This window comes from Anomalospiza imberbis, chromosome 3, assembly GCF_031753505.1.
Source record: "Anomalospiza imberbis isolate Cuckoo-Finch-1a 21T00152 chromosome 3, ASM3175350v1, whole genome shotgun sequence".
NCBI lineage: Eukaryota > Metazoa > Chordata > Aves > Passeriformes > Viduidae > Anomalospiza > Anomalospiza imberbis.
The window spans coordinates 64858727-64881129 of NC_089683.1; the positions used below are offsets into that span (position 1 = coordinate 64858727).

The 22403-nt window shown below is 44.5% G+C and overlaps 1 protein-coding gene across 1 annotated transcript; it reads right to left on the reverse strand.

Annotated features, from left to right (window-relative positions):
* Positions 1-16163: 16163 nt before the first annotated feature.
* SLC35D3 (solute carrier family 35 member D3) lies at positions 16164-21432 on the reverse strand. The gene is made up of 2 exons (XM_068184821.1): positions 20921-21432; positions 16164-19727 (listed from the first exon to the last, which is right to left on the reverse strand). The coding sequence occupies exons 1-2, from the start codon at positions 21354-21356 to the stop codon at positions 18898-18900; spliced, it is 1266 nt and encodes a 421-aa protein (XP_068040922.1). The 5' UTR covers positions 21357-21432; the 3' UTR covers positions 16164-18897.
* Between the last annotated feature and the right edge of the window lie 971 nt (positions 21433-22403).

The following is a 22403-nucleotide window of genomic DNA, read 5'->3' on the forward strand; positions in this document are numbered from 1 at the left end:
GAGCTTCGCACCGATCCAGTTCCCCTTGTCGTCCCTGGCCGAATTTTCAGGAGGGGCTTGGCGCCGCCTAGCGGTCGCGGCGCGCCCGGCTTTTCTGCGAGGCAGACGTGAAAGAAAAAAGATAAAAACGTGCTTCCTTTCCCCCCAGTTTCTTAGTTACGTGCACTCGTTTCATTTTTAACACTTCACTTTAAAAGTTCTTAAATACAGCACCAGCGGTGAATCCTTCAAGTGAAATAAAATATAGTGTCCCTGTCCTGATTTCAGCTGGAATAGAGGTAATTTTCTTCCGAGGTGCTGGTACAGCGCTGTGTTTTGGATTTAGGATGAGAGTGCTGCTAACACACTGATGTTGCTGATCAGTGCTTACTCAAAGTCAAGGACTGCTGAGTTTCCCATGGACTGCCAGTAAGGAAGTGCACAAGAAGCTGGGGGGGACCATGACCAGGACAGCAGATGGAAACTGGCCAAAGGGACACTTCATCCCAGCCAGTATAAAAACCGTGGGGAATTGGCTGGGAGGGACCAGCTGCTGCTTGGGGATGGGCAAATCATTTGCTAGTGGGTGGTGAGCGCTTGTATAGTGTTTCTCGGGATTTGTATCTCTTTGTCTTCTTATTATTACTATTATTACCATTATCATCATTATTATAATGTTTTATTTTGTTTCAATTATTAACCCAGAATTTTCACTTTTTTCCCCCCTGATTTTCCTTCCCATCCCACCGAGGGGGCAGGGGGAGTGAGTGAGCAGCTGTGTGAGACTCAGTTGCTGTCAGTACCCCCGGTATACTGGGGTTAAACCACATCAGTCCTATTGCAGGTATTTTAATTGCGTGGATCAAAAAAAGCATGTTTTTCTCTTTATTCTTTTCACATAAAGGATTCTGTGACAAATGTCCTCACATCAGCAACATTTTGGAAAGGGAAGTAGGTCAAATGCAGCTTTTAAAAGCCACCATCTCTGCCCAAAGTTACACACAGTAATCACCAAAATGCTGGCTATAGAACACAGAGAAAGGCAGGCTCCATAAAGAAACATGTATTTTAGCTCATTTTATCTGTCTAGAAGCTCCCCATGAGGCTCTTCTCTGAGGGTTGTCCTGTCTTACTTTTTCCAGATTGTGGAGTTGCTGACTGAAATCTTTCTGGTACTTCCATATGCAGTTGATCCTCACCATTTTCTCATTATTTCTGAAATGTATATTTCCCAATTTTATAAGAAACAGTGAGAGCAAAGCAAAATACAAGAAAGATTTTAAGTGCAGGGACCTGCTGTGTGGGTCCATGGCCACCCTCCCCTCCATTGCCCTGTCCCTTCTTAAAGTGACCTACAACATTAATTCATGACACTAGCTCCAGAGTGGACTCCAGGCTCTGATTTGGTGCCCAAACTTGTTACTGAAAGAATAGGGACAGTCAGATGTCTCATGAGGTGTCAGAGCATCCAGTGTTCAAGGCAGAGAGCCCATCTTAAGTCACCAAGCCAAGCCACCAAACAGCAATGTGTAGAGGGAAATGTCATACCTTTCTAGGGTGTCAGCACCTTGTGCTAAGTGAAAAGACAGGAAGCTCCTATACTCAGTATCCTGAGCCCTAAAATAATACCTTTTGAAAACAGGTATTCATGGCAAGAACGGCTCAGTCTTCTCTGGAGCAGGATCACTAGGTGGTGATGGGATCACCAGTATATTTGAAAGGTTGGATCGTTCACCCCAGAAGTGGGTCACAAAAATTAACCTCTTCCTCTGCCCAAGGAGGGATCCAAATCCATGTCAATTTGAATACCCCCCACACCAGGAGCTTTTGAGGCTATACAGCAATTCAAGAAGGAAGACCTTCCACCTCTCTTAAAGAACACACGAGGAAGTAATTGTGTCTTTTCTTGTTCGTAATGGGAAGTCATTCATACTTGTCTCTGCTCTCAATCCTAGTTATCTAGTTTATTCACAAATTTAAATGCTACCTACAGAGGAGAAAATGACACCTCCTCTTGATGTCCTGTAGGAGAACACTGCTGCCAGCATAAAACTCGTAGAGAGATCAGACTTGTCAGTATCTATGAGACATTCTCAGCATAGACAAACTGATAAAGCCCTTAGGGGGATTTAGGGGAAAAAAACTGATTTCTGGATCCTAGTTAGACTGAGACATAATTGAGATCTATCTCCTGCCAAGGCTCAGATGTTGCCAAATCTGAATTTATCTTTTTGACCATTTAAATAATCAAGTTCCACACACCCCAAACCTCCAGATATTGAAAATTTTTTTCCCCAAATTGTTATTTTTTCTTTCAAGAAAAGTATAGGAAGCATAGGAGACAAAGCATAATAAAAGTCGTACAACAATGTAAAAAATCCCTCCATACTATTGTAGTTTGAGAGACTAGGAGCACTTGCATAACTGGGCATAAACTCAGGACTAATCCAAACTTTCAGCTTCAGTTGTTACCAGTGAACATGATGTAGAACAGGATGAGCAGGTGGACACCATGTCTCAGGGACATGGATATGCTAAACTGTAAATTGCTATCCATTATTTGGAAACAGAATTTAATTACTGAGAGAGAAGAAGGGGGGAAAAAGCTAGTTTCTCATAATTGGAGAGTTGAAGCACTTTTCAGTAGCAGCAAAGAGCCCGAAGCTGGAGCTTCATAAATTAGTGAAGGGGACTAAGGACTGGACTGCAATAATCCTAGATATCCTTAGCAGTTCCAGGTTCATCTTTTTAAACCACAGAATAGAGAGTCAACAAAATCCCTTAGAGGCTAATGAAAATGACCCATCTGTGGAACTAAAAATACTGTTAGAATACAAAAAAAATTTCAGCCAGATCAAATAATAAGGCAGACAAAGCCAGATTTTGTTTCCAGTTCTTCAGATTTCACATTACGTATGGCTGAAGTTCCCAGTCTTGGCTGTAGTCTATAATTAATATGTTTCTAAGCAAGTTTTGGACCATCTCCTTATTTCCTGCATGGTCACATAGAGGCATGAGTCCTCAAAATGAGTGGGAACATTTTGTTACATCTTACTAAAAAATGGATGCTGACAGCAATCCTCCATGTCCTGTCCTGCCACTCTTACAATGAGAAGCCTTGTAGTGCCAGACCATGAGGCTGCAAAGCCGGGGCAGCAGTGAGGTCTCACATGCAGGGATGAGAAGGATGCCTTTTCTGCAATGAGTGCTTCTTCTTTCTGCCGAAGCAATGCCAAAAAAATGCATTTGAAACATAATTTTCCTAGCACTAGCACCAGGGCACATAGCCAAAATTTGGTTCTCTTAGTTTCTGTTCTGGTCCATCAGGAAAAGCAAATTAGGGTGCTTCCATTTTTTTTTTTTTTTTTTTTTTTTTTTTTTTTTTTTTTTTTTTTTTAATAGAGCTGCTAGAAAATGGGGGCTTTGTTCCTGAAAGGGCAAGTGTTCTGAAAGATAAACCTGGTACTGCCCAAGTTTCCTGCAACACTTTCAGGTCACTGTAAACAGCCTGATATTACTTTGAATCAATGACTCTAGATTAATAAAATTTCAGCAGGTAGGAACACCATAGGTTGAATGACCATGTGAACCTGGTAGAAATCCTGCAGGGATAATAATACCAGAAATTTGTATTTTGCTTTGAGTTTATTTTCTTTTAAAAATTATTTAAATAAAAGCAAACCCTTTTACAGGGAAACCAAAATAATCAAGAGATCTGTCAAGGCTTCTGGATTTTCTCTTTGAAGATAAATAGGGTGCTTTTATGGTCATATACAGAGTCTTCTTCTAGGTAACTTCAGCCCACTGGAGACACTGACAGTCTCTGAAAACACCCAAAGGGACAGGAGGCCAGCTTTAATCATTTGCAGATAATGCACTGTGCAACATGGAGAGATGGGGAGAGTAATTCTACATGAGAAGGAAAAAGAACTGTATTCCTTACAATTACCCATCTTCAAAGGAAATAAAGGCTTTGGTGGAATAAAAAAAATAGAGTGATGCTGTAGTTATGCCATATTTGCTGTATCCTGTGTGAATTAATTTCATTCAAGTATGAACTGTGCTTGTGGCTTTATAATTTACATTATGTCGCTGAACAATTTTCTATAGCTCCTTTTGAGAAGAACTTGGGGTTTTAGACAAATTGAATATTGTTCTCTCTTCCATGGAGATCATCCAGAGCCAGTCAATGACGCAGTTTTTTATAGCCCTTTTAAAATTTCTTCTTATTTTTAGAGTGTAGAACTTTTTTTTTTTTTTTTTTTTTTTTTTTAGTTGGAGCCTATTCTTTTGCAGAGACACATTGTTTGAGAAATCACAAGTGGCTTCACATAAACACTCAGGAAGGATCAGAGACTGGGAAAGCTGTAGAGACTGTAGGAAAATCTGAAGCTGGAACATAACACCATACTGCAGTGCAATAGATTGCAGCACCCATCAGATGAAGTGGAAGAGCTACCTGCTGTTCTAAATTCCACACACCTTTGCCATGCTTGTGGCTAAAGGAAGGGAAAGGGAGAGCTGGAGCTGCGTTTGCTGCAGAACACGGCAACAACAGCCAGACACAAAGAAACAAATTTGTGGTGCTCAGCCATGACAGAGCAATACTGCTGCTTCCCTGGGCAGAGAACAACCATCTGCTGTCTCTCACAAAATGCAAGGCCTCCCATGTGGGCTCCAGCTCCAATCTTTAAATTCCCAAACCCTCTGACACTAAGGACTGGGAAATAGAAACCTTAAGCCTGACCCCACTGAGAGTTTTCTTCCTCTTTCTCATGGACATCCCCAGACTGAGGATCACAGAGGGAGTCTCTGGAGAAGGCAAACTTGGTTTGTTTGTGGCTCGGTTTGGTTTTTCTGATGGGCAGTGTCCCATCACTCTCCATCTACAGCATATGGTTCTCACATCCATTTTCACTTGCTTCTGGAGAATACATTATTACATGCTGTAGAAACAGTTGTCTGTGACAAGAACAGCAAGTATACTGTCATAGGTGTCTGGGTAGCTACTTCTATAGGTCTCCTAGCATGCTCTCTGGTATCAGGAACAGTAGATTCCTGGTACCTGATTCCTGGTACAGAAATCTGCCTTGCCAGGGCTTTTGAGGCCAGACATGTGGGTTGGGCAGCTCAGAAGAAGTGCAGCTCTGTTCACATGGTGCTACACCAATGTAAATCAATCCAAGTAATCCAGTGCTGTCACACAGATCTGCCTCAGATGTCTCTGCACCTAAGGCAATCTGTACCTTTGATAATCTTCCCAAAAACAATAAGGAGCTATTTAGAGTAACTCATACACTAATCCCCAAAGCTGACCAACCCAGAAGTGTCACAACCCAGTTTGTGGAGGAGGAACAAGAACTTCAAAGCCCTGCAGAAGACTTTGGGCAAGGCAGTACCTGTTTTCAAGGCTCCCTGCTGCCTGGTGGAGCCCTCTGCCCCGAGGAGGGATGCGGGCATGTAGATGTCTCCAGAGAGCAATGGATGCTAAAGTGCAGGAGCTGGAGGGTCAGGCTGCCACCATGACCTGCTAACATAGTAAATGCTAATCAAGGCAGTGTATCTGTTGTTTCAGCTCTTTTGTTCATTTGGTGCCCATGGTAATTTGTCTAAAGTCTGAAGTTTGCCATTTGGTAATTTTTGCATAGCTAATGAGAATGTACCTAAGTCCTCTACATCCTGTAGCTCTCTTTCTGTGTTTAGTTACCCCAGAAACTCTGTCTTCCAAATGTAGTTACTAGACAGCCTCCAAAACACAAGAGATTTACAGTACATAAGTACAGCATAGACTAATACTTACCAGTGAAATGAGTCAAACATTTTTTATCAAAGCATGAAATTCACCAGATTTCTTCAAATAACCCCTCATTGTTGGTCTGTTTGGTCCCATTGGAGTGAAACTCCCACAAACTAAACAAGAAGCACATAAAAAAAAGCTGTTTACCACTCACACTCTGCTTATCTTCTGAAGTAAGTTATGCTCATACATGCTCAAGTCTATGTGATCAGTAACTCCACAAGCAGGGGTCTTTCTCTGAAGCAAGTGTGTTCAGAAAAACCCTACATTATTCTCTCTTACTTGGTTCACAGTCAGAGGCAGGTTATTTTTTTTCCTCTATCAAAGAGTAAAAAGAGCTGTCAGAAGTCCCAGCACCATGTTCCATCTGCAATATGGCTGCTCAATTCATTGATGCAGAACCCCAGACAGTATGAACCTGAGCAATAGCTCGGCTGAGCCTTTTGCTGCAAACAATTCACCATGGGCTGGGAGGGCTTTTCTGCACACAGTAAAAGAACATCTGGTGGCTGCTTTACAGGAGGACTTGCTGCACCTTCTTTATCATACTTCTACACCTGTGATCTCTCTTTATTACTTCATCTTCCTCTCTTCAAATATGTGTTACTATGAATTGTTAAGGAGTATTGCATTATGTCTTATACTAATAAGGACTTACCCACAGATGGAACCTGGTATTAGATGAGGCAATGCCTATCTGCCCTGACAGGTTTGTGAAGTGCAAGCAATTCTATTATGCAATTGATGCAGTTTTATCTTCTAGTAGCACATACAATTGCAGATGATCATTCAACATTGTATTTTGATTGCTAAGTCTTTGGCCTGAGACCATCTCTTGTATAAGCAGAGCCTAATCCACTAGGGACCTCTTTTTGTCTGTGTCCTCTGGATACTTCTGGGATGAAAATTCTTAATATTGTCAATCCACAAGACTGAATTATTCCTGAGTCCTTCCGCTCCATAAAGTTGGCATAATCCGTTTTGTGTTGTGCCAATTGCTTTACAAAGTTAAATCTTAGTACTTTTACTACAAAAGCACAAGGAAAAAGTTAAAACTACATGTCCAAGGAGAAACACAAACACACAGACATGGTGTTTACAGAAATACTGAGCTGAGAAAACTCAGCTGCTGCCTGTCTCTGAAGTCCACAATCTTTGAATCTTCTGTCATCAGACCACCAACCACCTATAGAACTCCAGCCCTACTCCTAGTTTCCATCAGTGCATCCAACCATTGCAGCAGTTAGAAATTTGCCATAATGACTGTCTCAGTTCTCTTCAAGGCACAGAAGAAAAGTGTTGAGCTCTGAGCTGGCTGGCATAGCCAGACAGGGGAGGATTCAGCTCCTAACATCAAGCCACAGATGCAACACATCACTGCCCCCATACTGCTTTTCACAGCCCTGTTGTCTACACACAGCTCAGGAAAATCTGTACCTCAGCTACTCAGCATAGATACTCCTTTGGCTCCTGGGAGGGGCTGGTTACCTTAATATAGGGGTGGAAAGCTCTGCAACTGGAGGAATAACTAAAAACAGATTTTGTACCACTGGGTTTTTTATGCTTTTGGAGAGTTCAGCCCTGCCTCTGTTCAGCTGTTAGTGATTTAAACAGATCTTTCAGCCATGCGAATGAAATTGTCGTTGAATCTAGTAGTTTCAAATCAGATCAAGTGTGAGTCATGAAATTAAAATATATACAATCAATAGAAGTATTTTACTATTGTACTCTTGGGATTATTTCAGAGATTCAGTTACAGATTTCCATTTCCACCTGATTTACTAGAAAATTGTGCTGTTTTAAAACTCTTCTCTGTTGCCATACAAAAGACGTAGCTATACAAACCTCCAGATCCTAATTTTCATCATCTTCAGAGTACTTTTTGTGCCACACCCTGAAGCACATCTATCATCCTGCAATGCAAAGAGCTGGTGCTTGCAAAGAATGTGGAAGCAGAAAGCAAATGGTGGATACAACAAAGGGGAAGCATTTAAGACCATTACCTCCTATAGCTGCAAGCATCCCTTTGTGCTGTACAGCAAGACACCAACCCAATTCCATTCAAGTTTTGTAGAAATGATGGATGGAAGAAGTAAAATGAAGGTTTTGATGAATACCTATTGACACAGCTTTGTGTTGTGCTTGTAAACTGGGGATTGTCTAGTAGCTCCTTGAGAGAGTTGGACCAGGTACATCATTCACTTACAGCGAATACTTGCTCACTCCTAGGAACACGGTGTAAGTGGGCATTGCCTGTAATAATGACAGATATGATGTGTCCCTTTGTGATTACTGTGGTGTTTTATGGCAGAGGAGGTGAGGGAATCTAGCAGGTCATACACTCGAAAGCAGTTAGTACTGGTGGACATTTTCAGCAGAACTCAATGGCCTTTGCAAGGATCTTTCTTTACTTCTGCCTATGTTGAGTCACTATTTTGGTGCAGCAGAGTAAGAGTAAGTAAATTGCTGAAGGACAGGTTTTATAAGACTTTTGAAGATGGAGTGTATCTTGAAGAAACTTTTATAGATGTTCCTTTTCAAGAATGCATTAAAGAAAACATACAAATGACCATACTGCGTCAAACCAAAGGTTTATCTTTCCTGGTATCCCATTCTCAGCAGCACCGTGAGCAGGTTCTCGGGATGAGAGCAGGAGGCTGTGCATGGTACATCCTCTGAATACTCTCCCAGACTGAACATATTTCAATCTCAAAGAACTTCCTGATTTATATGAGGTTTTCTACATTTATTAACCCTCAGGTACCTGGAGTACATGGGTATAAGGAGTTCTCTTCCGCGTGCCTATGACATAAAGGAAAGTTTCAGCTTCCACTGCATCCTTTGGCAGCAAGTGACACCAATCTAAAGCTTCCTGTGTCAAGGACATTTCTATTTGCTTTGAACCCAGAGCTACAGCACAATCCTCCCATTATATCAGATAATTCTACTTGGGAAAAAAAATATATGTAATGAGAATGATAGCTATACATGAGTCCTAAAGAAAACTAAGGGCCAAACATGGACGAGGCCAGTCTGCCCTAGATGGCACTGAGTGGTCAAGATAATTCTGCACCACTTGCAGTGTAAATATGGCTGGAAGGGTCAGCAGTGCAAGACCAGCCTGAGATTTGACATTATAAAATGCAGCAGAGCAGTGAAGAATAAAAGAATGTAACTTTTAGCTAAACTAAAGATTAATCATTTTGGATGCTGCTACAAAGATGGTGACTGACATGAGGAAGCTGTCAAAGGACAGTTATTGCCTCAAGTGGATCTGGCACTGATTGAGGAGGTTTTTAGCCCCCATTGAGTTCATCCAATCCCCATTTCCTGCCTTGGACATTCCTGCCCCTGAATTTTGCCAAATAGCAGATTCATGACTTGCAGACTGCATCTGAACTCAAGAGGCAGGTATCTCCCAGCACAGTGTTTGTGAACACAGGGAGTGGGGTAAAAACTAATGACAAAATGACAGCAAGCCATCTAGCACCAAGAGAAAAAACAGTCAGTTAAATCTCTCAATTTCTGACATCCCTAAATGCAGGTAGACAATTCCTACAAGGAACTGCTCCAGAACGTGGGACATTGTAACAAACAAGGCAAAAATCCTGAGCAGCAGCCCCTAAGACAGGTATATAAAATCACACTCCCCTCACAGGAGATTTTTATGCTTCTCTCTGCTGTCACAGCAGAAAACTCTGTAGTTTAATGTCCATCATTTCCTGATCGGGAGAGAGGCTTATAGATCACGAGGGACCTATTTGTCCTGAAACAGCTTTTTGCCAATCAATTTAATTGGCATTATGGGACCGTGTCAGTGTAGCAGAAGATAGCCGGCTCTTTGCTTGTTTTGCAGCCCATTGATCTCACCAAATATACAGAAGTAACCCACAGTCCAAAATCAATGGATGAAACCCCCAAATACTCATGTGTCCTCTTACAAAAGTGAGTGACAGCAAAATTTCAGGAGGAGTGCAATTCTATTTACAGTTGAAAAGGTCTCAGCAATGAAAGACCTGGCTATAGTCCAAGTCTAGTGGACTTTGTTTAAGCATAGACACCAGCCCTGGAACACAGCAACTCCTTCACAACTGGTGTAACAAAAATGCCAACTTTGGTGGATTGACTAATTTTATCTCACATATGAGATAGACTAAAAGCAAATGGAGTGGCTCATCTAAATCTTCACCTTTAAGAAAGCAAGATAGCAGGAAAAAAAAAAGTATTAATAAATTAACCCGGACGGTGTGGTAAAAATATAAATCTACAGTTCTGATTTGTTTGGTTTTTTTGTTTTTTTTTAAATAATCTTTCCTGCCAACACTGTAATGTGAATGCCAGTTGAGGTATTGTCAACAAAAAAAAAAAAAAAAGGGTAATGGGTGCAGAGACATGACATTTGTCCCTGAAGGAAATGAGGAAGCAAATTACATGGTTGTGAAGTTTTAAATTTCATCTGGGTACACAAAGAAAAAACAAGGCAGCAGATGTATTTACTTCCAGCCTCACAGATCCCTGTATGGGGTGGATTTCTCCAGCCTTGAAAGTACTGTGATGCCCATGGCTCAAACCCTTGTGGGCTCCCTGCACCTGCATTTGGATCAGATAGTGGCACTGGGTTTAAAATAATCCAAATTATATATGTCCTTCTTGTTATTGCTAAATGTTTATTCATTATTCTGATTGAAAAATGCAGAGTAACAGCACTGTAAGTCTTTGGAAATGTGTCTGTGGGACTCTAGTTTTCTTTGCTTCCTTTGGCTTTCCTTCTTCCCAGATAGCTTATAATACTTTAATATTACTACTCAAGCTTAGCATTTTTAGTTAAAATAGGAGAAGTTTTATGTATGAATCTGCAAAACTCATCCTGTGTGTCTCTACTGGCAGACACTCACAATCAGACTTTATGCACCCTAATGCTGGAAATGCACTTACCCAAATTAGATATCCCATTGCAGCAGAGCTCACCGATAGCAGGGCGGATCAGTGCTGGCTGCACCCTGGGAATCAACTGGCTACTCCTTATCTAGCAGGAGATTGAATTTTAGTGACATTTTTTAGTCTAAGGCTCAGCTGTCAAGATGCCAGAATTGTTTGTCAAGTCAGCTTCAAGAATAATGGCAAATCCCTGACATTCTCAAATGGGTTTGAAGGTCCACTGTAGCAAAGCTGCTTTTCAGAGCTCGTTCTTTATTACAGTCCTTACCTTTACATCTTCGTTTTCCCAGCAACTTTGAAGGCAATGAAAATAAGGCAGACCCCAACCTAATCCGTTCCATACACTGAATGATTTTGCAAGCTCAGCAGGTGTTGTATTGCCTGCAGGAACTGTCTTCTGAAATAAATCTTTTCTTCTATAAAAACTATTAGTGCATTTGCATATTTTCTTTCAGAAGCATAGATGGAACTATGCCTGGGAAAAAAATAATAAAGGAAGAATTTTGCTGTGGTAATAGCCAATCTGGACTGCACAGGTAAAATTTGTGCTGTTTCTTTCCCTTGGCACCATACCTTTTTACAGCTGAGCTGACCTGTTACCCTTCATGGGGAGGGACTGAGTTTTTATGTGTCAGCTCCCTATAAGGAGCTTAGGAAAGGGGCAAACCCCTGACCCCACAGGAGAACACTCACCCACGCAGCATTGGTGTCCAGAGTGACTCTCCAACAGTCTCAGCAGCCACATCTCTGCATGTTTGAGGGTGCCAGCATGGTCCTGGCAGCTGGTGGACCTTCCCTGGTGTCATGGTGCTATACAGTGCCTTGGAACATACCAAACTGACAGAAACTCCTTTTCCTGCAGCAGCTGCTTTTACCATCAGGTATATTGCCACAGAAATGTCAATAAATAGATTTGGGGCAGAGGGGCTCTTTCTTTGGCTTTGCATTGGTGGAATTCTGAGTGTTAGCTTCTCAAGCACAGATCTCTGCTTGGTGGGATAGAAAATAATCCTAAAACCCACTGCTAACACTCTCCTTGGCTTGGGGAAGTGGAGCACTGGACACTAGTGAGCCCCTAAGGTAGCAAAATGCTTTCATTTAGCCTCATGTCCTACTAAATGAAGGCTTGGTCAAGGCACAAAATGCAGAAATGTTCTAGTGCAACAAATGAGAGCATTCCTGATAGCAAGCGGGAAGGGTTGTGGTGACTGCTCTATATTGCCACCTAGGGATCTGCTCACATCGCAGCTGAGTCTTCAAAGTTTGCCAATTTATGTGCCAACACATCAGCTCTATACTAAACACAAAGAGGAGCACCACTAACAAATAATCTCTGTTTTTATACCATGCTTTAAAAGCAGAGATGCAGCAAAGCCTTCTTGGCTGCGAAGGTCTTATTCACTGTGCTTTTCGTGATGAGTATGAGTCTGAATGAATCTGTAATGAAGCTCCAGTACAGAGCAATGTGTCCTTATTTTTGACCCTGAAAGTGGCATCTGACATTTTTTGTCTGCTGGCTGCTGGTGTGTTCCAAGCAAAGGACTCTGCGTCTTGTGCCCTACCTGACCAGTGACAGGGAGAGGCAGAGGTAAAGTTTTCAGAAAGAAAAGTAAAGAATGGTTCCAGATCAACACTAAAACTGACAAGACAAAATTAGCAGATTTTGAGGAAAGGCACTGAAGTAGATAAAGATGAGGAAAGCCTAAAACTTGGGTAGCAAATAACTTAAACTCCTTCTGCAAAACCTTCCGCTGAAAAGGCAGCTCTAGCTGTCATTTTCATCCTCCACATCAGTTAGCTATTGCTTAGTTTCTTTCCTGAACTGTGGCATTGAATATTTGAAGCATCTATAAAAGATCTTTATGAGTATAAAAGCATACTTAATCACTGTTAAGTAGATTCCCCAGACAGAAAAATAAAGTGTTCTGCTTGTGTTGGATGACAGAGCTGAATGCAGCATTAATGAAATTGTACTGGTTTTATCAAGCCACTGCAACATCCAGGTGTTGGATGAGGAGTTCAGCACTCAGAAGGTACCCCAGGACATGGCCAGGTATTACAGATGATTCTGCTCATTCATAATACCGATTAACAAAAAAACCCCAAAAAACAGAATAAAACAAAAGAAACAAACAAAAAAACCCACACCAAAAACCCCTCATAAAAAAAAAAAAAAAAAAAAAGAGCAAAAAAAAAAAAGCTGAGCAATATTGAAAGTCCAACCCTGTCTTAGGAATCCTGGAAATGTGCTGCTGGCTTGGCAGTGATTCTTCACAGAGACCTGCATCCCAGCTTCCCTAAGTCAAGCAATTTCTCCCATGGTGCCAGGCAAATGCTCCCCATTGTCTTTTCTTTCGGAAAATATTGTAAATCCCAGGGCCAAAACTGTGTGGCTGTGCAGTCAGTTTTGGTGTGTTTTGTGTGCAGCAGCCTTCTGAAATTCAATAAAGAGTCAGACTCAGTGGCCTCTCGGCCACTATACTTAAGGAAACGTAATTTTGTTCCTGTAAAATTGTGATAAGGAAATATTTAGCTGGTTTTCATATGTTTGTGGTAACATATGTTCTTGGACATTTTATCTGTTTTCCTGAATGTTCCCTCACTCAAGAAGATGCATTGACAAAGGGAACCTCTCTGCCCTTCAGATCCCAGGTTAGCATGTGGTTTGAGAAACAGAAGGGGAAATCCATATTCTACCTTTTAACCAGGTGTACATGGTTTGGAATTAAACTAACCATAAAGACAAATTCACAGAGATACTCTGAAGACAAAAAATGCACTTACAGAATTAAGACAATTCAAGACATGAGGAGATAATGGTGATATACACAGCAGCCTTTAGCTGTTTTTATCTACTAACGATGCTGATCATTATTTACAGCGGCTGGTAAACCTGACTGGTTTACTATCATGGCCAGTTCCAAATCATTATTCTCTCTCATTTGACCCCCATGTCAGGTAAGAAATGGTCTGTGTCTTCAGAAGTTATTGCTCTTTATCAGAGAAATCCTGAATTCTGTTTAATAATTGTTGGGATCTTCTTGTTTTGCCAGGAACAAAATCAATAGCACCAAATTTAAAAAGTACGGTAATTTTAAGAACAGAGCTGACATTGCTTTTGCTTGATAAAAGACAAACTTATTAACAAGATTAATGTGCCCAGAGCAAAATTTCTTACAACTGTCCAGTAAAAAAAAAGATCACAAAACCACAAAGAATAGATGCAGCCATCTTTCCCCCAGCCAGCTCACTCATTCTGCCTCTCTCCTTCATGTGCCCTGCTCTTCCAGAGCCCAAACTCAAGTGCATTCACTGCAGATTCACCTCACTTTTTGGCCATTGGTTTCCAATACTGTCACTATTTTTCCATGCAAGAACATTTTTTCTTTTCTGCAAACTATCACATATTCCCCATCCATTCTAATTTGTAGCTCACATTTTTTCCCCATCCATCTTTATCCCACCTCATAACCCTCGCTGAGCATTGTTTTCGTGCCCTCTACCTGGGTTTTCATCTCAGGCTGTCTCTCTTCTGTTCAAACACATTGTCCAGTGTGAATGGCTTTCTTAAGTCTCAACCTATAAGGAAACTGAGCCAGGCTCAACAGCAGGTTTATAGCCTTATTACTTAAAACATTGTTACTATAAAAAGATCTCCTGGTTCTGTGTGTATAATAAATCTCCACAGGGGCAGGCACAGCCGGGTTTCAGTGTCTGGCAGAGTGAGGGCCCTCACTCCGGCGCCTGTCCCGTGCGCAGCCCAGCTCCACAGGACACTGGGACACAGCCTGGGCACAGCTCCACGAGAAGCTGGGACACAGCCAGGGCTGAGCTATATAGGGATCTGGGATGCAGGGAGCTGGTGGGCAGAAACATGCACAAAGGTAGAAAGAAGCAATCTGGACATTCAAGATCCTGCTGGTCCATCCCTTCCCTGCCCTTGTAGAAAAAAAAAAAAAAGTAGCAGAAGCCTCTGTGGCAAGTCCTCCATCACTTGCACAGATTTTCAGGATGGACACTGGAAAAAAGATTTGGGAGATACAGCGGCAACAAAGGATCAGAAAAAAGGGCATGTTCATGCTCATCAATTCCTGACAGGAATGGGGTTGAAGTGAAAAGCTTCCTGATGATCTTCAACAAGCAACTGAAGCATGCATACAGAAGCTCATTGAGAGCAGAGTTGATTGCCACCACTGCACTTAGAGACTCCAGTTAGAAAAACACAGAAGAAACCTCAAAGATATATGTGAAATTATAAATGACACAGGCAGAGAGGGTTAAGGTGTTAACCCTTCACCATCATTAGCAACACAATGCTCAAATGCTAATTTAGAGACCAGAGGTGAAGGGCTTGCACCTTTTTGCATACTAAAGCCTTTGCAGCAAACAGGCATTTTTGCAGCAAGCAGAATTACAAGAAGCTATTAAACACTGGCAATAAATTATCCCAGGATGTATGCAGGGGTCTGAAGTGTTGGTTAGTAAACTGTAAAATTTCTTTCATTTTCAGATGGCTCTTTGTAGGTTGCCGCATATTTTCCATGCAGAAGTGATAGCAAATACAAGATTAGTGATGTATGCAAGTTTTTAATATATCCTTTAGAACTTTTATCTGTACTTTAACTGCCTCAAAATATACTGTCCTCTCTTTAATTTCTTAGAGAGAAGAATGCATTTCCAAAACAATAGCCAGTCTGGTTTTTGTTGTCATGTTGCATGTGTATTTGTGTGTGTGCATGTGCGCCTACGTGCATGTCTAGGAGTGCTACAGCAGGTGTTACTCAAGGATGTGTTGACACTGAAATTCCTGTTTATTCTCAAAGCAGTCATTGTGCATCAGGTTAATTTATTATCTGACAACAAGGATGGTCTCCTTCTCTAAATTAACCTGCAGGCACATTTGTGTGGAGCTCTAAGACGAATTTGGCAATAACGACTGACCACAGCCTGGTCTGGCACAACCCAGTTTCAGCCATAGGCGTATTATGTACCTTTCATCCAAAGCAAACAGGTAAAAATTAATGCTTAAATCATCTCTTAGTGCTGCCATGCAACATAGATGATAATACAAATACTTAACATTGTAAAATTAAATTAATATTATGTCCTTTAATAATGCTGTCATTTTATGATGGAACTATTAATAATGAGCATCATCTTACTTTATTAATTCTAGAACTTTAACAGCTACACCAGTGACATTAAACCATCTTAAATATGTAACCAAAAAAATCACCACTGAGAACCACAGAAATTTTCAGCTGTACTGAGGTCCCAGCGCTTCAGAATCCGGTGTTCCTTTGTCTGTCCTTAGTCTCTCTGTCTGTGACAGTATTTATAGTGTGTGGTCACATGTTGAGGAAACTTGGATGATATAAAGGCACAAGAAAAACTATAAATGAAGCAAAAATGAACACCCTGGATCAGCAACAATAAGAAAGCAGAAGGCTTTTGGAAAGCAGAGCATTTTATTCCCACATCTCATTCTACCGTCTTCCGCTGATGCTATTAAAATACCTCAGCACGAGGCAGTATTTTTATTTCATTGTGCGACAGTATCTGTTACTGAAAAACTGGATTGCATTTGCCAAATTCCCATTTTAATTTAGGGAATTTACAGGTAAAAACAGAATACAATATAATCACATTTCGACTATACATGCAAATGTACAACATTGTAACAGCAGCTTTTTTAATAGTCAAAACTGTTTGAATATCCACAGATTTTTACGATTTAACAACAGTAAGTGGTAAAACATTTAACCTCCCCCAGGAAAAAGTCCTGAAACAAGAGTCCAGTGGGAGAGCTTCCTACAGCACGTGTCAAACACGGTGTGTGCACTACAGGATCTAAGACTGGCATCCAGGTGGTAAGAAGATCCACATTTTTTGTGGACAGAAAACACTGAACACAGTGAGGACAGATCAGAATTGTGGGTTTCTCTCCAGCCATCTGTATGATTACAATGCAGTTCAATATCACAATGAGTTCAGTAATACAGCAACTATAAGTCATAGGTACAAACTTCTTTAGTCTAGGATGCATTTGAAAAACTAACAAAAGCCCTATTATATTAGCCTAGAAACAATAAATAGTACTTTTATTGAAAAGATCCCATATGGAGCTCGAACAGAAGGTAAACGTATTTTGGCACACAGCCAGTACCTCTTAAACACAGGCTATACATAACATGTGATGTACAGGGCTCCGTGCCCTGTCCCCCAGCTCAGCAGCTACAGGCTTTCAGCATAAATGTCCTTTTAGCCATCTTTTTCAAAATTCATGGGTGATGCCAGGTCAGCCAACTTCTGCAATCATTCTGAAAACACACTGCCGCAGCACCTGATGTTTCTGCCTGCATTTATTGACAAGAACCTAAAGCTCCCCCAGAGAGCAGTTTTGCAAATATTCCCTGCTGGGCAAATTGCTCACTTCAGACTGAACCCACTGTGAGGCTAATGCTGCCTGCTCAGCTGGAGAGAGTGCTGGGCCAGGCACTGGTTAATTAGGGAATAATTGATTTTCAGTTCAGTGGCTTAAGAGATAATAATAAATAATTATTAATAACAACAATAACATTATTAAAAACAACAACAACAAACTTGGTTCATTTTTTCAGAAAATGGTAATAGCTTGTTTCAGTCTGTTGTCAAGGTAGCCTCAATGGCTGCAGCACCCTTTCGGGGTGAGAAATACTCCCTGTCAAATCTTTTTTCTGTCTAATCAGAGCAAAGGTTCCACCCAAGTACTCCCACCTACCAAACAGATATCTTCAGGCAAAAAAACAGCCTGTTTCCACAGTCTTTTCAGTTAAACAGATGTGGGACTAAATACTAGCATATTCAGCAGAGGCCTCGCTGGAGTTCCTGCTTCCCACTTCCCACACGAGTGCTTGAGTTTCCAAGGGGAAAGGCAGCTCTGCCCCTCACAGCCCATGGGGACAGGGACAGTCTGGGCATTGGGGAGCTGCTTCTGCCAAAGCCATGGATGTCCTCGTGCCGAACACGCAGAGCATCCTGCTCCCCAAGCACTCAGCCATGGGATCTGCTGGAGCACCAGGCAGCTCCTGCTGCCTGCCAGCACTTTGTTCCCCTGGACAGCACAGCACAGGGACAGCGAGGGCGGATATGCACAAAGCCACATACCAGCACGTGGCCAGGATGTAGCACAACTGTCCTGCAAAAGCACCCCTGGGAACTTCAGAGTTGGTGTCCCCAGCTCTGCTCTCAGCCTCTGCTTATGAGAGAATGAATGGAGAGGACACCTGGCTTCCAGTCCAGGCTCTGATTCATCCAACTTTAGGGTACAAGGAGGTTAACACAAGGCACACACTTTCTCCCTAAATTTTTATAGCCCTCCCAAATCCAATCAATACATACCAATATTTCCAAACTCTTATTTGAGTCAAGCTAATATTCCAAATGCTACGTATAGTTAAAGCTCACAGATAAACATCCTTCTTTTGCCAGTCAAAGCTTCTCAGAAGCTCAGATCTGGTTCTGCTTTCATGTACACCACCACAAGACTAAAGGATTTCTACTGAAGACACAAAGCACCCAATGTAAACCAGGTCCAAGGCTTGGCCTGGAGGGCTTCAATTCATCAGATAAGAGAGTGATTTTACACCAATATAACTGAAGCAGTACAACCTCTAGCTCTGTTGCAATTGTATTGACACAGAGGAGCACAAAAAAGTACTGTTAATACGAGTTTATATTGTAGGAATTAGTTATGTAGAGTATCTATAATTGGATGGATACAGATACAGAAGCACACTGACAGAGCCTCCAAATGTGTTAAAATCACCAGGCTCCAGACACAATCTAAGGTATAAGCCACTGCTGTGTCACTGGTATTGCCAAGTATCTCAATGGCACTGATATCCCTCATATTCCCAGCTGCTGGGCAAGCACCCTGTGACTTCCCCTTACCCAGCTCTCTCTGTGTCTGCAGCAGAGTGTCAGCACCTTAGCTGAGGTGGGTCTAAAGTGACATACTGAAAGCAGCTGAAAGCAAGCCCAAAACATGAGCAAATGATGACCTTTTGTTTTTTGACAATGAGGTAAAATCATCCCGAATGACTTGGATTTGTAAGTATTGATGTGGAAATGTATGCTCTGCCTTCCCCCTGTACAGAAAACGAGGTGTCTGTCCTCAAACAATAGGTTTTCAAATCTGCTTTTTAAGGGTTTGGTAGCTCTTCATTTTCTATCAAATAATCCTTCTTTATATAATTAGCACCCCTCACCAACCTCCATACTCCAAGATAGGCTTCTTTCAGCGAGCTTCTGTTCACTTCTTGTGTGATGGTGGATTTTCCCTGAACCACAAGTGCCTTGGCTGGTTTCTCAGTGACGTCCTTCTCTTCCTCTCCACTCTGTCTCTGCCCTGTGGATGATCCTTCCACTGCTGCTTCCTCAGCCCCCTTCACCTGGGATATTGTCTCCATGGCAAACAGAGCTTGGTCTCCAGCCTGCCTTTTCACCTCCTCTTCTCTAGCTTCTTTCTCCAGGTCCTCATAGTTGCTCTGCCGCCTGGTCTCAACGTACTTGGCCACGCAGTAAATGACAGACCCCAAGGTGTTGACCACAACACCAGCTATAAATAACTTTGTGGGCTCCACATCATTGAATGCCACCATGCCTACCGTGATGGTGGCTATGCTCTTCACCACCCCTACAAAGCTGGTGGTCACAGCCGAGTTAATGTAAGTGCAGTGAAGGGTGGTAAAGTTCATGGCACAGCTAATCAGGACACAAGCAATAAAGATGCATACCATGGCAGGGTCCTTCCACCCCGGGAAGGACCAGACATTGATGGAATCCATGCTGGCAAAGGAGCAGATGATGAGGAAAGGGGTGGCTGAAACAGCGATGGCATACTGAGCTGTCAGGGGTCCATATTCACTATCTACACTGGTTTTCTGAATGAGCACCAGGTAGGCAGCGTGTATCAGCACGGCCAGCACACCTGTCACATAGCCCATAGCATCCCCGGTCAGGTCACCAGCTCCTGTCACGAGAGTCACAGACAGAAATAAGCATAGGTGTTGTATGATAGGAGACAGAAAGAGAGCACCATTTTGGACTAGACGTATATTTAGGAAACAGGCGTCATTGCACTTTCCATAACCCCTAGGACTTGTCATGCTTGTCCCAAGTCTTGCCTCCCAACAAATCTCTTATACATTTTTTGAAGCTGCAAACATACTATTTTTCATACCTCCTCTAAATCCCACAGCCAAAATCAGATTGCCTTCTCCCTTTTGTGAAGACACTTTGGAAGATTTGTGGCTGAAACCACACACACACACACACACACACACACAGAGCAACACTGAGCGTCCTCTTGCCAGCACAGAGCAAGAGACACGGCACAGCAAGAGACAGAGCCCAGCAGCTCTGGCTGGCTGGGCTGCCTGCCCTCCAACCCACAGGCCATTCTGCACCCTCTAGCCATGGAGCCCTGTGGGATCCCTGAAGCAACAGCCTCCCTCCCTAGCCCCCTGTCAGTCTCTTTGCAGGTTAAATTACACACTCTGCATGTGCTCTGCTGTCTGAGGCAGCCCCCAGCACAGGAGTGCTGTCGGGCCACAAAGTGCCACCTTTGCCTCCCACTCCACCTACACCTCGGCTGGAAAGCAACACGGGTCCTCCTGGCCCCAGAGGGCTGTAGCTGACCCCTAAGCTTGCACCTGCCCTTACAAGATGACACTTGCCCCAGCAGGGCTGCAGCTGTCCCATGGGCTTGCAGCTGCCCATAGAACATTACATCTACCCCTGTAGATTCACCCACCCGCCATAAGACTACACTTCCCTCCATAAGGTTGCATCTTCCCTAGCAGGGTTGCAATATGGTTGCAGCTACTCCCACAGGTTCACACCGACCCCCATAAGGATGCATCTATCTCCAAAAGGTTTCACCGAGCCCTGCAAGAATGTACCAATCCGAACGGGGCTACATCCACCCCTGCAAGGCTGCACCTGCCCGCCCGTGGGGCTGCATCTGCCTCCGCGGGGCCGCAGCTGTCCCCTAGAAGTGCACGTCCCCCGTATCCTCGCGTCTTTCTCATCGGGCTGGTGCTGCCTCCCGGTCCCGAGCCCGAAGCCCGGAGAGATCGGCTACCGCTGCGGCCGCCCGTCCCGTCCCGTCCCGTCCCGTCCCGTCCCGCCCCGTCCCCTCCGTGCGGTCGTGGTCCCGCTCACCGGCCAGCGCGGCGCCGCAGGTGGTGATGAGGACGGCGACGAGGACGCCGGGCGAAGGCATGCCGTCGCGGAGCACCAGGGCACCGGTGACTAGGGTGACGAGGGGCAGGCAGCGCTTGAAGACGACATACATGGGGAGGCTGAGGCCGCGCAGCGACCAGAGGGTGAGGGTGGACTGCAGGGTGGCCAGGGCGGCCACGGCGGCGAAGGGGCGCGCCAGGCGGGGCCCGAAGGGCGGCAGCGCCGCCAGCCCCCGCCGCCGCAGCGCCTCCAGCCCCAGCGCCGCCGCCGCGCTGCTGAGGCACTGCAGCAGCGTTAGGAAGGCGAAGTGGTAGCGGGCCAGCAGGAACTTCAGCAGGATGTTCAGCGAGCCCGAGCACAGCCCGTGCGCCACCGCCACCGCGACGCCCCGCGCCCGGCCCCGCCACCGGAGCATCCTGCCCGCGCACGGCCCCGCCGCCGGGCCCCCGGCTCTGCCGCCCGCCCGGCCACCCGCCGCGGCGGCGGCGGCGCGGGGGGACGGGGACGAGCGGAGGCAGGGGGCGGGAGGAGGCAGGACGCGTTCCCGGCAGGGTGGCCACCGCCCCCGACGTGTCCCCCCCCGCGCCGCCCCCAGCGTGTCTCCCCTCCTATCCACGTCCCCTCCCCGCCCCCAGTGTGTCCCCACGCCATCCCCAGTGTGTCTGCGTCGCCGCTGTCGGTGTCCCCCATCCGGCTGCCCCCGCCCCCCGTGCTTCCAGGTTCGTCCCGCGGAGTGCCCCGGAGCACGCCCGGCTCAGCGGGGATAGGAAGCTCCCCCGCTGTCCGCAAGCCCTCCCGACCCCGCTCGGGTGCAGGAGGACGGGCAGCGGGAGCGGCACCGAGGTGCTTTCCGCGCGGGGGAAAGCCGCGGGGCGCCCGTAGCTCCGCAGCCGAGTGCCACCGGCCCGAAAATAATGTGGAAGAGCCGTCTCCCGGAGCGGGGAGATAAGCGCAGGCCCGCGCGTTCCCAAGCAGGGAGTACCGCTTTTCCTACTCCCAAAAGTATACGGCCTCCCGGGAAAAAGCTTCCGTTCGAGCCTGCCGGCAGCATCCCTCCCAATGCGCCCCTGCTTCCTCGGCTTATCCGAGGGAGCGCCTTCTCGGGCGGTGAACGGCAGAGACGGGAACTGCTGCTAAGAAAAGCAGGGAGAGCCGGGTTCTAGCAGAGGGAATTGCCTTGAGAAGTCACCAAAGACTGGTTGCCACACAGCTTTCAAAAGTGATGTTTTAAAGCCTGGTAAAGCCTAAATAAGCTGATCGCTTCTCTCGACTTTCCAGATGAGAGTTTTAACAGGAGATGGCAATAGACCATATCGACTCTTAGGAAAAGGCAAAGCAGAAGCAGTTCTCTCGGGCAGCCAGAGAACTCCCCTCTACCACTCTCCTGCAGCGTCAGGCAGCACAAGGGAAGGAAAAACTATACTTTTATTCAGAGCTGCCTTATAATATCGATTTGTCTCAT

Bases quoted from the DNA above. Each gene is read 5' to 3' on its own strand.
- SLC35D3 (XM_068184821.1), bottom strand. From the start codon at position 21,356: ATGCTCCGGTGGCGGGGCCGGGCGCGGGGCGTCGCGGTGGCGGTGGCG. The intron at 19,728-20,920 runs GTGAGCGGGACC...CTCTCGTGACAG, and splicing joins CTGCGGCGCCGCGCTGGCCG to GAGCTGGTGACCTGACCGGG.